Source organism: Cavia porcellus, unplaced genomic scaffold (assembly GCF_034190915.1).
Source record: "Cavia porcellus strain 051 isolate PalLab524CR breed Dunkin Hartley unplaced genomic scaffold, mCavPor4.1 scaffold_10, whole genome shotgun sequence".
Lineage (NCBI taxonomy): Eukaryota > Metazoa > Chordata > Mammalia > Rodentia > Caviidae > Cavia > Cavia porcellus.
In genome coordinates, this window is record NW_026947493.1 from 16,346,388 (window position 1) to 16,361,635 (window position 15,248).

General features: G+C 36.4%; 1 protein-coding gene across 26 annotated transcripts in view; it reads right to left on the bottom strand.

The window, feature by feature from the left end:
• Thrb (thyroid hormone receptor beta) overlaps window positions 1-15,248 on the bottom strand; it is a 367,382-nt gene that overhangs the window by 46,817 nt on the left and 305,317 nt on the right. The window contains exon 1 of one of the 26 annotated variants that reach the window (XM_063257034.1): window positions 5,080-5,821. The exons of 24 other annotated variants lie outside the window; for them this stretch is intronic. In XM_063257034.1, coding sequence (XP_063113104.1) covers window positions 5,080-5,407 — 328 coding nt within the window. In that variant the 5' untranslated portion in view covers window positions 5,408-5,821. Of the gene's footprint in view, window positions 1-5,079; window positions 5,822-15,248 lie in introns of those variants that run through there. One more of the 26 variants, XM_063257012.1, reaches the window with a different exon arrangement.

Genomic DNA, 15,248 nt, shown 5'->3' on the forward strand with positions numbered 1-15,248 from the left:
TGGGATGATGACTGGGAAGTCCATTCTGGAAATTCCAGAAAAAGCCAGGGAATGCTATCTGGCTTTGGTACCAAGACAGCTGAGAAGGTGGTACCAAAGACAGTGCACGGCAGCTCAGCTGTCAGGGGGCTCTGGAAAGAAGGCTGCCTAGGAGAACGTGGGGGCGTAAGAGGTGGGCCAGCAGGCTGACAGATTGGCTTGACCTCAAGCTGAACGCACTTGAGGCTGCGAGCTGAGATGAAAGCTTTGATCTTGGCATTGGGAAGTATTCATGAAGAGATGTAAGGTGATAGACATGAACTCTGAATGTGGGAATTAACAGCACCCCATTCCTTCCCAAGCCTGCACAGTGCCTTGAACTCCAATCATTAGTTTTGTAAGGAGTGGTAATACCTGATTTAGGGTGAGTTTAGGGCATCCATCAAAATCCCTGAAGGACGACGGTACCTTTGACAAGACAGATACCTAATTCTTCAAAAAGAAAACAGAAAGAGCTCATGCTTTTGTCTGTCCTTTGGGTTGACTTGGAAACAATCACAACTTTTACTTTGCTTCCATTTCTAGGAGCTAAGAGGTACTTTCATTTAACCCTTTGAAGAATAAGTGTGTTTTGTATTTTCTACAGTGGCATTGTTTTTTGTAGTTTTGCCTCAATATTATATGAGTGATGGTGCCTAACTTCAAATAGTAAAATAAAATGTATGTCACTATTCTCAAAATTACATATTACAGAATATTACAGAAATACCTATTATTAAAAAATCTGCAATCACATTAACAGTTTGAGTATCACATTTTAAAGAAATATGTGGGTAGAATCGATCCTATATGTGTTCAAACAAATACAACTAGATGAGAAGAAGAAAAATGACAGAAAGGTAGAAGAAAAGAGGAAGGGGCCAGGGATATAGCTTAGTGGCATCAGCACCTGCCTGGCAAGCACAAGGTCCTGAGTTCAATTTCCAGTACCAAACAAAACAAAACAAACAAACAAGTAAGATAGGAGGAGTGAGGGAAGGGAAGTAGGTGGAAAGAGAGAGCAGGGAAGAAAGGGAGGGAAAGTTCATGGAAGAGAAACTGCAACAGTGTGACTGTGCTATATTTGAATTTATATTGGGAGTGACTACCATTAGGATTCATGAACTTCTCTTTTTGATTTTCTTTCCTGTCTGTTTTCATTGGAGTAGGTTTTAACAGTATTTGTTTTTCATGTAAAAATTTTTTTCAGAGGCAGACTTTGTAGCGACTCTATCCACAACTACCGTATAGCAATGCTTCTCTAACTTTAAAAGAGACCGGAGAAATTAAGAAATTAATTAATTAAGAAATTAACATTAGTAATGCATTGCATATTGTTATCTTAGAACTAGTTGCTCAGGTTACAAAATTTAGACACAAAAATGATCAAACAGTGACAGCATAAACTGCTTTTTGATGAACAAATAGAGGTTAGTAGTATAGCTATCTATCTTGCAAACACACACACACCCAGTTATATGTGCATATATACATACGTATAATCTTTTCCTTTCTTCCTTTTCTCATTTCCCTGTCTCAGTTGTCCTTTCCTTTTGAGCACTTTCTTTCCCTTTCATTATTACAGCATCTATTGTACATTTTGGATCTTATTACACTGTCAGTTTTTTATTTTTTACTATTTTTATACTAGGGAGACAATATGATATTTATAAATCTAACTTTGAAAAGAGACTATTTCTTTGGGGTTTAACTGTCCTTCTTAATCCAATTCTCTTGATGTGGGCCACTTCATACATCCCCCAATTTGTCATTTAATTTCTATCTCTAATGTTACATGGAGACAATGAAATATGAAAAAAAGAAAAAGAAAAACAAAGAACTGAGTCCTGTCTTGGAGGCAGAGAGCAATAAAAGCAAATTCAGAAAATATGATTCCATGTAGAATTTCTGCTTCAGTTATTAGTTTTTTCCTTTGTATAAAACAAAAACGTGATAGGGCAAGAACACTTACAATCAATAGCAAAACCAAACAGGACAAACATACCCCATTCTTTACCCTGGCTCAAAACCAGGAAATTCTTGTTCTCTTGTACAGATAACAAACTGTGATACAAACACATCTGCATTTTGAACACACAGTCCTTATAAAGATAGCGTATGGAAGGCAGTGGAGAGCTCCCCTATGGAGGGGAGCTGTATGGGGCTCACTCTGTAAAGGGTTCCGTCTAAAGGGACCAGGAGGCTGAGGGGTAGCTGGTAAGGAGGCTGATGCAAGCTGGTTGAGGGCTGTGGAATGTAACCAGAATTTGTGGTGGAAAGAGTCAGCCAAAACAGGAAAAAAAGAAGAAAATAAAAAGACAAGACATTAACTTTTATCTGTGCTGAAATTCGAGCCATGGAGAGGAAGGCACACCATCCTGGGTGCCAAGTCTCCTTTGTTTGATTTTGAAACTTGGTCTTTCTCTTTCCTTCCTAACTGATGAGGGACAGAAGAGTGCAATTAGAAGCGGCTATGAGCACTGACTGGAACATAACAAACAGTAACTATGATTCTTAACAGATAATAAAGAAGGAGACTATGCCTTGTAAGTGGCAGGTTTCTTTTATTTCCCCCTAAATTAAAAAAATTAAAAATTGGTTTTCTCATGTTCCATATGAAAAATAAGAGATACTATGTCCTGCATCCAGCTGTCTTCAGTGTGGAAATTATATTGACTCTCCCTCACAATTCTTGAAGTTTTCTTTTAAATGTAATTTAATGAACTGGTCTACATTGGTTCGTGTATCCAAAGCATTAGCAGTTTGATAACTTTTTTCCTTCTTGGCCACAAGTGCAAAATCATAAACAGCTCAAAGAAAACTAAGGTATTCTAAAGTCTGCCTGTGAAGCAATCCTTGTTTCATGCTTTAATAAGCAAATATTCCTCAGGTCTGATAAGTCAGCCATTCTTGTACTTTTATCAGTATGTACTTCTATCACATTTTTAAGAAACACGATCATGCTAGCTCTTTACACATTAGAAAATTCCAATTAAAGTTTATAGAATAATTCACCCTTAAAAAATAAAAAAAAGCTTCACAATTGAAGATTAATAGAGCGATAGTGACAATAACAAAGAACACTTACAAACTTCATGAAAATAGATCAAAACCCAACTGGAAATGAGGCCTGTTCCACTGAACACCTGTTTGTAGTCTTAATTTTGCCTTAATGAGACACTACTTATGTCTTCTCGCCACAAGAAAAATCAATACTGGATCAATATGGATAAGCATGTTGGGTACAACCTTTTGTCCTAAGAGACAGTTAACAGCTGGGTTTAGTTTTACTGGGATTTACTTGAAGACTTGTAACAGTAAATAATGGTACATTTAAGAATATTTATCTGCTTTGATTTAGTGAGTTTGGCAGCTGGCAGTGACCGAAATGGCATATGGCTTTGAGAAATTACATCAATATATGAATACAATGTCTTTTCCTCATGCATCAAATTAATTACTAATGAATCCCTGACTTTAGATTTTATAAGCAAATTTCTTCAATGCTGGCTGAAGACAAATATGAAAAGACAAAAGGGAAAAGAATCTGAATAGTTGGCAAGAATTTTAAAGAATAGAATGACACAGAGACAGATACCCATATTTTCTCCTGATCCTGAAACAATATAAAAGTCATATCCAGGCTAGTTTAATGAGACAATGTCAAATTCTTTTCAAAACTAAATTATTTATATTATTAAACAGAACAGAGGGTCCACATTCAACCTATCTCCAATTAGGGAACTTATATGGTGTGCTCCTAATAACAGCAATCCTGGTGCTCTTTAAGAGGATATGAAACTAAATGAAAATATAGGTGAACAACTCTGTGTTTAATGTTGTGATCTCGTTTATATTTTACATATGGAAGTTACAGAATTTCACTGTATATGGAAAAATAGTGATTTTAATTTTAGTTTTTTAAAAAATGTTTTCATAGCAGGCTAATTTTAAATATAGTCACATTAGGAAAAACAAATAATTTTTATAGAAATCATGGCTAAATGAGCTAATTATGTTTTAAAATTAATTTCCCAGAGAAATTTACCTTTGAAGACCAAAGGACATGTTCTTGAAAATTACAAAGAACTGTAACTTTGAGTCCCTCTGCAAAATCCTGTAGAGCATATTCAGAAAAATCAAGTTTCTCGTGTATATGCACTAGAATTTAAATTATTCTAATAAGGTTTCTGTTAGTTGCTTCTCAGTTTCCTTTGTACTATCCATTTAAAAAAAATCTTTTGGTAGTACAAAAAATGTTCTGTTGACATAAAATTAAGTATTATGTGTATTAAGATAAATGGATATTGCTCTTAATATTGGATATTTTGAACGGCATTTCATTTGCTTTTATACAATGTGTTCATTTAATATGGTTGTAGATATGTTAAACTTTAAGGACATAATGCAAAGTAAATTATATTCAGTTTCAGTGTGAGTTACACATTGCTTGCAGTTTGTGCAGGAATAAATAGATTCTTTACAGTTTATATGAATAGGTGAATATAAGTACATTAAAATGAATATTTTAAGTCCTAACATATCAGCATTATAATTATGTTAAAGAAGCCAATAAAGTATTTTATTAGTTAACATACTCTTTATATGAAGTGTCAAAAAAAGTCAAATGAATTTTTGATCTCAAATTGAACTGGGGAGAATTTATCTCACTTTAAATGCTAGCATACCTATTCACAAAGAGGAAACATTTTGCATATTCTCTTTAACAAAAAAACCAATAATACTCACTCTGGGCTCTGAATATCCACGTCTACATCTATATCTATGTCATCTATATATGTATCTATATCTTCCCACATGTGCCAATACAGTCGAGCAAAGCAAGTATCTAGGTTTCACATATGAAGAAAGAAAGTGCTTAGAAATCTTCATGTTCACAGAGTCCTTCAATCATCTAGCAACCTCTCTTACTGCAGTTTTTAATTTCGAATATTCAGTGTTCAAATTCAAAGATATGAACAAGCAGATGCAAACTAACTTTAAAATGAAATGGAAAGAAACACTGAAACTTTGAATACATTTAAGCAAAATGGTCCCTACCTTTTTTTGGAGAATACGATGGCGATTGCACTTGAGAAAAAGTAGGCTTTTCTTCAGTGAAATATTCAGGTTGGTTGTATTGATTCAGGGCCATGTCCAAGTCAGAGTCCTTGCTTTTAAACATGTTTCCAGGGTAACTACTGGTATAAGGCTGATTCACTGCCCAGGCCTGTTCCATATATATGCTGTTACTGGGCACAGCCTGAACATCACAACCACTGGAACCCGGACTGTCTTCAAAATATGTGTAATAACCAGTGGATTGCATGTAGCAGTTGCTACCGGCAGCTGGGTGCACTTCATATATTTCTTGCATACAATAGTTCATTTTGTTAGCCCGGTTCAGTTTCTACTTTACATATACACACACTCTACGCATGCACTCACCAGCCCCATACACCCCGAGAGTCAAGCATATACGCCAAGAAGCATACATACATACACATGAAATGAGAAGATGAATAACCACCACCAACACAGCAACCTAACCTGTCTTACTTCAGAACAGCACCTGATGTGCTAAACCCTATTTAGATGGAAGTGTCTTTCAGGCTCTCCTGCCATTCAAACATATTGGAAAGAAGATTTATGACTACAGAGGTCTTAAGCTGTGCATGCAGCTAATGCCTGGGGAAGACAGTGGGCAGGTAGGAATCATCTCCACCCAGACAGGGAAGTGACAGCAACAATGTTTCTGTCACTCTGAAGCTGGGAAGATTCATTTTATATGTGGTTTTGAACCCCTTTCAACATGATTAGAAAATGATTACTCATAGTTATGTCATTATGGTTGACAACTTAAGCATGAAACATCATAAAGACATCTTAGGGAATATCCTTAGATACACAGACAATCCTAAAATCAATAATCTGGTTTATTAGCATGAACCAGAGAAAATCCAGTAGTAATGAGCCTGATGACCGACTCCGAAACATTAATCTAATTGTGCAAATGTTAGTGCTTGAATCTGTTGTTGAAGGTCACCAGTTGGTTCTTAATAGCAGGATCTGACCATCTTCTCATGATACCTGGGTCCCACTAGTTTTTAAATCATACCAAGGAAGGCCACATTTCAGATTTTGCATTCTATTTCTTCCTTGTACCTGATCACTTTCTATATCATCAGTACTAATATATGTGAGAGTTAAAATTTAAATTAACTGTCTTTTTGTTGTTTATAAGGAAATCAAATCTCTGAGTATATGCCAATGCCCCTGTATGAGGAATACCATTGTACTATAGTAGTTTTTCTTTTCTGTTTGTGCTTAGGAACACTCTAATCAATAGCATGTGGATAAAACTTGTTTTATTTCCATTCAGATCTGCTTTGAAATTATTTTCAAGTTTTATGTGATTTGTTTAGTGTTAATATACTTGGCATTTAAAGATAGTGATTGAAAGGGGGAAATTATTTTCTGTAAGAATCACTCTTTTAACTATGAAGTTAGCAAATATCAAATTAGACAGTAAATGCTTGATAAAATGGTTACAAGTGAGGTTTTCTTCTTGTGGAGGGCGACCTGTGTGTGTGTGTGTGTGTGTGTGTGTGTGTGTCCATGGGCACACATGTGTTGCAGATTATGAGATCAATGATAGTGAAGCTGCTTTCTGTTAAGCCAAGAGTTTCTTTTCTCTTTTGGCAGACTGCTGGACTGGCCCACAAATGGTGATGTTTACATTTGGGTTCCTGCTGGACCATAAATATGTGACTGTTGTATTCACTCTTGAGGGACCATAGATAATGCAATATTGTGCTATTTTACAATAAGCTGAAGCAAAGGTTTTAGACATGTAGCTCCAGTTATGAATTACAACATAGAATTTTGTGGCAGAAACATAAGGAAAAATGAAGGGATTATAGGAATTCAACAAACTATGGAGAGTATGTTGAGTAGAAAGCAGGGAAGTGGTGGCTAAAAGATGGCTTTATGAAAGGAGCCACTATTTTTGCCACCAAATAGCTAAACAGCAGGTGTATTACAAGGACAAAGTCAGATGGACCATTGGGTCTTTGAGTAATGCCATTTTACACATGTAGGAAAGGGGCCACTCAGAGAACAAGCAGAGGATGTATGTAAATGACAGAATAACCCAGGGAACTCAAGTGGATGGTTAGTAATAAGATTCCCAGAAAACTGTAACCAAACTATAAAACAAATTAAGGAATGTTCTCCAACTGGTATATTTGAACCTAGAAAATTAACTGCAACATTCTAGAAAGCACTGACATTACCAGAGGAATAAAGCACACAGCTAACATTTTAATAGTGTTTTTACACTAATTAGTCTTAAAACAAATAAAAGATTTATTTGCAAGAACACATACACATAACATTACAATTAACATTTTCTCCCTACTGGAAATGTCAAAACATTTTATTGGAAGGCAATGCCTATTTTCTGCAAACCCCTAGAAAAAGGATCTAGGCCTTATGTTTTTTTGTCTGATCTCATTTATTTATTTCAAATTTCCAAAAACTAATCTGAAAATTAAGCTTTCAATAAAGCAGTCATCTTTCCTGGCAACCGCACATATTCTGAGGCCTCTTTATCTGCTTGAGAGCTGTATGTTGAATCCATCTGATTTTGCAGTTTTGCCCAGCACATTTTCTGGCTTCCTTTTTTTTACTGAAGGCACAAATCCAAGCTATTTCTTGCTTTTCACCAGTAACAGTATCAACCAAAGCCAGAGACTCAACTTTCATTCCAGAGAAACACTTAAAAGCAATTTTCAGAAGTTTCTAAATGTGCTTGAAAAATCTCTGAGTGTTATCCGCCCCTGGAACTGAATATACATACTGCGTTGAAAAAAGGAAGTGCTCCTGAAAATTTTACTCTCATATTTTTTTGCTAAACATTTAAAAGATCCCTCAGAGTCAACAAAATTTTTATTGAATTTTTTAAAAAGGATAGACTCCTTCAGAGTTGTTACTAAGAAAAGAAAATTTATTAATTGTTGCAGGAAACAGAATAAGACTCCAGAACTGCCCTCCTTTCACCAAGTGGGAACACTCCCTAACGCGTACTTACATTGCTGTTAGTTGAAAATGGAGTTTAACTTGAATTTAGTGTGGCCCCTTCACATGCAGATGGACGCTATCATGTCTGTTACCAGGATCAATCGTGCATGCTTCTTTGTAAGTCAATAAAGCTCTGAGCATATTATGTATCACAAGTGAGGTGAAATTCAGTGAAGGTATTTTCTTACTCCCTCGACTAACTGTTCTAAATGAAGTTACTTAAAGAGACACATAAGAGGTATTTGACTCATAGGGCATCAAATAGCATTAGACAAACTCGGGAAGACTTTAATCATTTTCATTAGAAATGTTTCGATCATTATTATACAGTTGCACCTTTTCCTGCAGCTGGTGAGAAACATCTTAAAAGAGCAAGACTAATAAGCACTCCTACCTAGAAACCATCATAGGGTAAAAACAACCAAGTCTCTAGATTTCAGAAGGGAAACTGTTTCTCTCTCATTGTGTCTGTTTTCTTTTATTTTCAACTGCCTTGGTTCCCAAATATGATTGCACATCAAAATCAATGAGAGACTTTGAAAAGCATTGACACTAGGTAACTAACTAGGTATCACCCTCAAGAAGTCTGACTTAGTCACCATGTGGGGGAAACTACCCATCAAAATTTTTTAAATTTCACAGGTTATTTGTATAAGAAGTGAAATTTGAGAAGCACTTAACTACTGGATATCCAACCCCAGGCCTTCCACCGTGGACCAGCACATTCTGTATTCTTACTTTTTCCTCTTCATTTGCAAACTTGCTACATATTTCCTTTAGTGCTAAATTTACCTTTCACACCTGAATCTGTCCTTGGATCATCGAGTTAAGCAGAGAAGACAATTCAAGGAGACACACCAGGCAAGGACAGGGGAGACACAGGAAGCATCTGCCCAGGGAGACAGCCACAGCTGCACACAAGAGGAGTTCTGAGAGCTGGCTTTTGAGGACTGTGTAGTCTTCAACAAAGGAGGCCTGAGCAATGAGACGACGGAGCAGAAATGACTTAGGAAGGACTCTATCAACTATACTTGCAAAAAGCACAGAGACAGGGCTAAATCTTAAAGCGACTGGTGAGTCTTCCAGGACCTAATGATTGTTATTACTGAGTAAGAGACTCCCTATCTCTTATTTGATCACAGGGCCTCTAGGAGGAAGAGCATATTTTCCAGTCTCTCTTGCACCTATGTATATTTGTATGAATAATTCTGGCCAATAGGATATAATAGAGGAAACAGGAAAAGGTGGTTTTCAAGACAGCTTAAGAGAGAATTGGTGCTTACCATTTACTTCCCTTTTGTTCTATTTAACTGCTGCCTGAAAGAATGGACATGATGGCTGGAGCTCTGGCTACCATTTTAGTATACAAGGATGAAGCTATGCTCTAGGGTTGGTAGACAAATGATCTGTAAGGAGTACAGGTTATGAAGTCTGCATAGCTGCCACACTAGTCCTGGACTGCCAACCTCTGAGCTTTATTCTCAAAAGAGAAATAAACTCACTTATGTTTGTAAAATATGGGTAACAATATCCATCTTATTTGTAAAGTAAGGATAATAGCATCAACCTTATTGTAACAATTAAGGAAATTTATACAAGCACTTAGAACAGTGACTAGCATAGCAGGTGGCCTAAGTGGATATACATAATAATTAGTGTTGATAAGTCTTAAATCCTGGGTTAGTTTTTCTTACTCTTTTCAGTTTAAATTTTCACTGTGAATCAGAGATCAGAAAACTTTGGCCTGTGTGCCAAATATGGCCACCACCTGTTTTGTAAAGTTTTACTGGAACACAGTCATGCTTAATTGTTTACATATTACCTACGGCTGCTTTTCTTTTCTTCTTCTTCATTTTTTTTGTTTTTGTTTTTTTAATTCCCTCTAGAGCCTAGGCTGGCCTTGAAGTTGCAGCAATCCTTCTGCCTCAGCTTCTCGGCTGCTTACAGGCATGCGACACCATGCCTGGCTTACCAAAGCCTGGCTTTTCAAAAGAGACTACCTGATTGGCTAAAAACATTTACGGTCAGGGTACTTTAGAGAGAAAGTTTGCTAGGCCCTATTCTAGGTGATCTCATCCTGTCTTGTAGCTTTAAATAACAGTTGTACGCTGGGGACATCCCCAAGTGAATCTTCATCCTAGAGATTTCCTCTGACACCAGACCCTTAAGCTCCCACCTCTCCCAGACATTTTCATTTGCACCATGGTAAGTGTCTCCCACTTAATTCCTCTTGAAGCCTGTTCCTTCCACAGTCTTCCTGTTTCAGTACCATATTCTGCCTGAGAGCTTCAGCAAGTAACCATGAAGTCCCTTCTGGTCTCCTCCATTCCCCTTACTGTCTACATCCAATCCACTGGCAAGCATGGGTTCTTTCTCCAGAATAGTTTTAATCCAGCCACTTCTTCACTTTCATTCTCACTGCTGCGGTCCATGGAACTGCCACTGTCTCAAAGGGGTTCTTCCTAAATGATCTTGCTGGCCTTTCTATCCTTTAGTTCTTTGTTTTGATACAATAAGCAGAGTATGTTTTAAAAATTGCAAGCCAGATTGTATCTCTCCTTAGTTAAAACTTTCAGTGACTCCTTAACTGAATTTAGAATAAAATCCACATTCTTTACCAAATGTGACCCTTCCCTACTCCCATCAACCCTCCCTTCTTCTTGTCCACTTGGCTCCAGCTAAAACAGTATCTGGTTCTGAGAATATTCCAAGCTCTCACCAGCTTCAAGAATACTTCACATGTTTTTCTCTGTCTGAAATGTTTTTCCTTTGGGCTCTTCACAAGACAGAGCCTTCTCAGCCTTCAAGATTGAGCTTGAATGCCACTTTCTTTACATTTCAGGAGCCTGCAGACTTTACCACAGGCCTGAAAGCCTGTGCTACTCATCATGTCAATAGCAATATTTGCTGTCTCTGACAAAATAGAGAGAGCTCTCAGGGCACCGAGACCTATGTGTGTTTCTTTTTTTCAAGGAAACATTTTACAACTTGCAATACCTAAAGTGTCTTAGACTTGGAAAGTTTCTGAGAGACATCCAATTTGCTTTTTAAAAAAAATATATATCTTTATATAGAGAACAGAGTCAGACTCATTTACTAAACCTATTTTGGTAAGGTTATTTGTGAGTAGTTGTTATCACTGTCAATCATGTCTGTTGCCCAAAAGAGTTTATATAAAAGGCTATAGCATTTTGTGCTCCCTGAAAGAGCTACCCAAATAAAGGAACATTCCCTTTATAAATATAAAGGACTGAAGTATGAGTCTTACCACCCAAGGACTGCAAGATATCTGAATGTTAGCTAATATATTTTGGAGTAGTCTATAAGGGTACACAATACTTTTAAGTAAGCCACCTTTGTATTTTAATGTCTGGAATCTTCTGATTCATTGCTTTTAAAAATTAGGACTCCAAACCATCTGTAGTCCAGGTACTTGGGAGGCTGAGGCAGCAAAGTCACTTGAGTCCAGGAGAGGGAGACCAGTCTAGTCAACCTAGCAAGACCCCACCTCAAAGAAAGGGGAGGGGATAGAGATTGAACCTGGGACACAGGACACAGCTCAGTAGCCAAGGGCATATTTATGATGTGTGAGACCCTGAGTTTGATACCCAGCACTTTGAGAAAAAAAAAATCAGAACTCTAAGTCAGTCCAGCTCCACTGCTGTGGGCAGAGAGCTGTTTTTACTTTGGGACCAGTCTAGCTTAAAGATATCAGGAGAGAAACTTGTGGAGGCTAATCCCTCTTCTAGGCTTCCCCAAAATTTTAGGGTATTACAATGGCAAATATTGAGGTGTGCATTCCATAAGTATTTTACTTGATTTAAGTGGAGATTTATTTTCCTAACCAGATTTAGTGCTTTCAAGTTAAAAAGTGCTGTGGACACTAACAATTAAAAATGTCGAACAAACAAACAAATAAATGAGAAACTGCTGTTGGAGAAAGAGGACAAAAAGAGCTTATCAACGGCCAGGGGATTGACATTTCGTACTTAGGATCTGCACTGTCTACTTATGATTTGCATTTCCCCTTACTGAAGTGTGTATTCATTATAAAATGAACACCATGGCTACTGAAGTTAATGTTCTACCTCTAAGCACACTCCCTGTGCTCACTATGGCTGTTGTATATTGATATGCAGTATCTAATTTGATATTAGCATGAATTCAAGATTTGTTCCATCAGGGTTTTTAAGTAATAGATGATAGGTCCCAATATTCTCAGACACACTTGTGCTATCTCAGGGCCTGTCTTGGGTAGCATATCCAGTGGATGGAGATGGGGTGGTGGTTAATGACCACCAGAGTTATAGCAGATTATCTTGCATATTAGAGTCCTCATGATGGAGATCAAGTATTTTTCTGACTGATATTTCACGAGACCAAAGACAAATCATGAAGTGTTCTAATGCTTTGAAAAAAATGAGCTAGTATTCAAAACAGGCTTCAGATCCAGACCAAAAGTGTACATACACAGAAGTGAACACAAATTGGTATCCTTACAGCTGGGGATTGAAAGAAAAGTAAGATTTTCAAAATACATTTTAGACCACTGTTACTATCATGGAATTAGTCTTTTTCCTCCTAATTTAATAGTGGAATGTCTGTGCTTTTTCAGATATTTTATTCAAAAGCAAATCTGTAATGACTCTGATAAAGAGTCTGATCTGGCCAGAAAATACACAATAAAATTTCAGATTTGGTATAACTTTAATCAGAACATTGTTCAGATAATAATGAAGTCTAATGTTGTTAATATTTGGATTTCAAATGTCTTCCAAAAGCTCAAGAGTTCAAGCGTGGTCCTCAACTGATAGCATTTTTGGAGGGTGGTGGCCTTGTGAGGACCTACTTGGAGGAAGTAGATCCCTGGGGGTTCCGTGGAAGGCTACATCTTGTCCTTGGTCCCTCTCATTCTCACTCTCTCTCTTTATTCTGTCTGCCATCCAGTGAGCAAGTCACTTCGCTCCACCTGCAGTGCTGTTCTCCCTCCTCATAGGATGGGAAGCAATGGAACTGGTGACCATGGACTGAAACCTTGAAAACCATGAGCCAAAATAAATTTTTCTCCTTTAAGTTGATATTCTTAGGTATTTTATTACAGCAATAGAAATCTGACTAACATAATTGTAACATAGTAAACAATGAAGTCTATTTCATACAATAGTCCTAACAATAAGATTGGTCAGAGGGTGTTTTTATTCATCTTTATTTATTATCATCTCAGATTATTCATCTCAATAATGTTTTGAAAGCTCTGCGTGACTGACTTGTATTTCAACACAAGTTGTGAGACAGCTTTAATGATTTATCTGTTTTTATGAGGATGTGGTTAACACCACTTTACATATCTGTTATAGACAAACTAGGAAATTTGTCTGTTTTCTCCTATCTCTTGAAAAATACACACACTCTTGAATGTTTTGGTCTTTTTATAGACATGATTTAGGCTTTGAGTGAAAATTATATAACCACACATTGTATAATATTCTAGTATTCTTTCACCACTTATAACAAGTAGATACATTTCCCCTTAATTTAATATTCAGATAATCATTTGATTACAACTAATGCTAGCCAATTTTATTACAAAAGTTGAATGATTGAATGGGATGGTTTTGAAGTTTTAAAACTATAGTATACTTTCTTTATCTTAGAATAATATGTTAGCGATTAACTTTAAGAGACATGTCCCTAATCATAGGAATAGTGAATGACTCATTTGCATTAACTTTACTTTTTCACTTTTAAGAACTAGTGCAAAAAACATACCATACTACAAATGATATAGCTTTAAAAAGATTTATATTTTGTTTATTAAAGGCTTCACTTCACTTATACTTGAAAATGTTTTCAATAATAATTGAAAGCAGAAAGTTCAAAGCGCTGATGTGTGGTAAAATATGAGTGAACCTCAAAAAAATATGTAAAGAGAAGATGCCAATCATAATTCCATGTTTCTGTAGCATCTGGAAAAGAGAAATCCATAGGGACAGAAGTGGAGGAGTGGTTGCCAAAGGAATGGAGAATATCTAGAAATTGGTTGAAAGTTTCTTGTGGGGCGATGGGAATTCTCTAAAGTAACACGGTAGAGAAGGATACATGCCTCTGTGCATATATAAATTATCCTCAAGTTGTGCACATATTTTGAACAATGGAGCAGAAATTCTTCATTACTTTTCTCTAAGACTAATACCAGTCAGCCAACACAGTTTTTTAGCATTGCTTCATTGTCAGTTGCTGATTTCAAGCCTTGACTCAAATTTCTGCCAATATCTCTGTTTGAAGAGAGGGGCATGTCTCATTTAACTTTTGTTTCTCACCACATGGTACAGTACTGGGTACACAGAGACTCAAATGAAAATATTTTTCATATAAATCAAGCTGAATTCACAATCTCTGGTGAATCAAACAGGCATGTTCAGAAACCAGAATAAAATAAAGTAGAACACAGTAAATACCTTAATATAACTGTGACCGAATAAGGAAACAAGTTCATCTAGATCTAGAATGAAGAAAGGATCATACAGGAAGGTATAATAGAACTGAAAATGAAGAGGATTTATTAGGACAGTTTTCAAAAATAATATCTATTGGTACTATTGAGATCTAAATCTAGAAATGGAGAACTGAAATTTTTCACTTTATTTCAAATGTCTAAATGTTCAAGAAAGTACATAGTAAATATCAAGAATAAGTTGAAGCATATTCCAGCCTTAGTTGTTTTATAATTTAATCTGATTGGACTGTGGAAAGAATTTCTAGTTAAAATATAAAAAGAGAAAAAAGTGGCAGAATCTATTTATGACCCTCAGACAAGCGCTCAGGCTGTGGAGTCTGAGTTTTGTCCCTAGAAATTTAAGTGTCAACCTGTCATTGCATCCTTCAACATATCAAAGGTGACAGAGGAACAGTAACTTTTATTCTTGAGACATTAGGGTATTGAATGGATTCCTACTAAGAGGAGTTTAAGGAAATACACTTTATTCTATCTAACCCAAGAAGGTAATGAATCAGCTCACCAATAAAGGTACAGGCTTCTCCCATGAAGATCTAGGTGGTTTAGAAGATTTGGAAACTTTATATATCATACATTAAGCTCAAATCTTACAGGAACAAACATAATGTGATGTGACAACTTTTTAGTATTT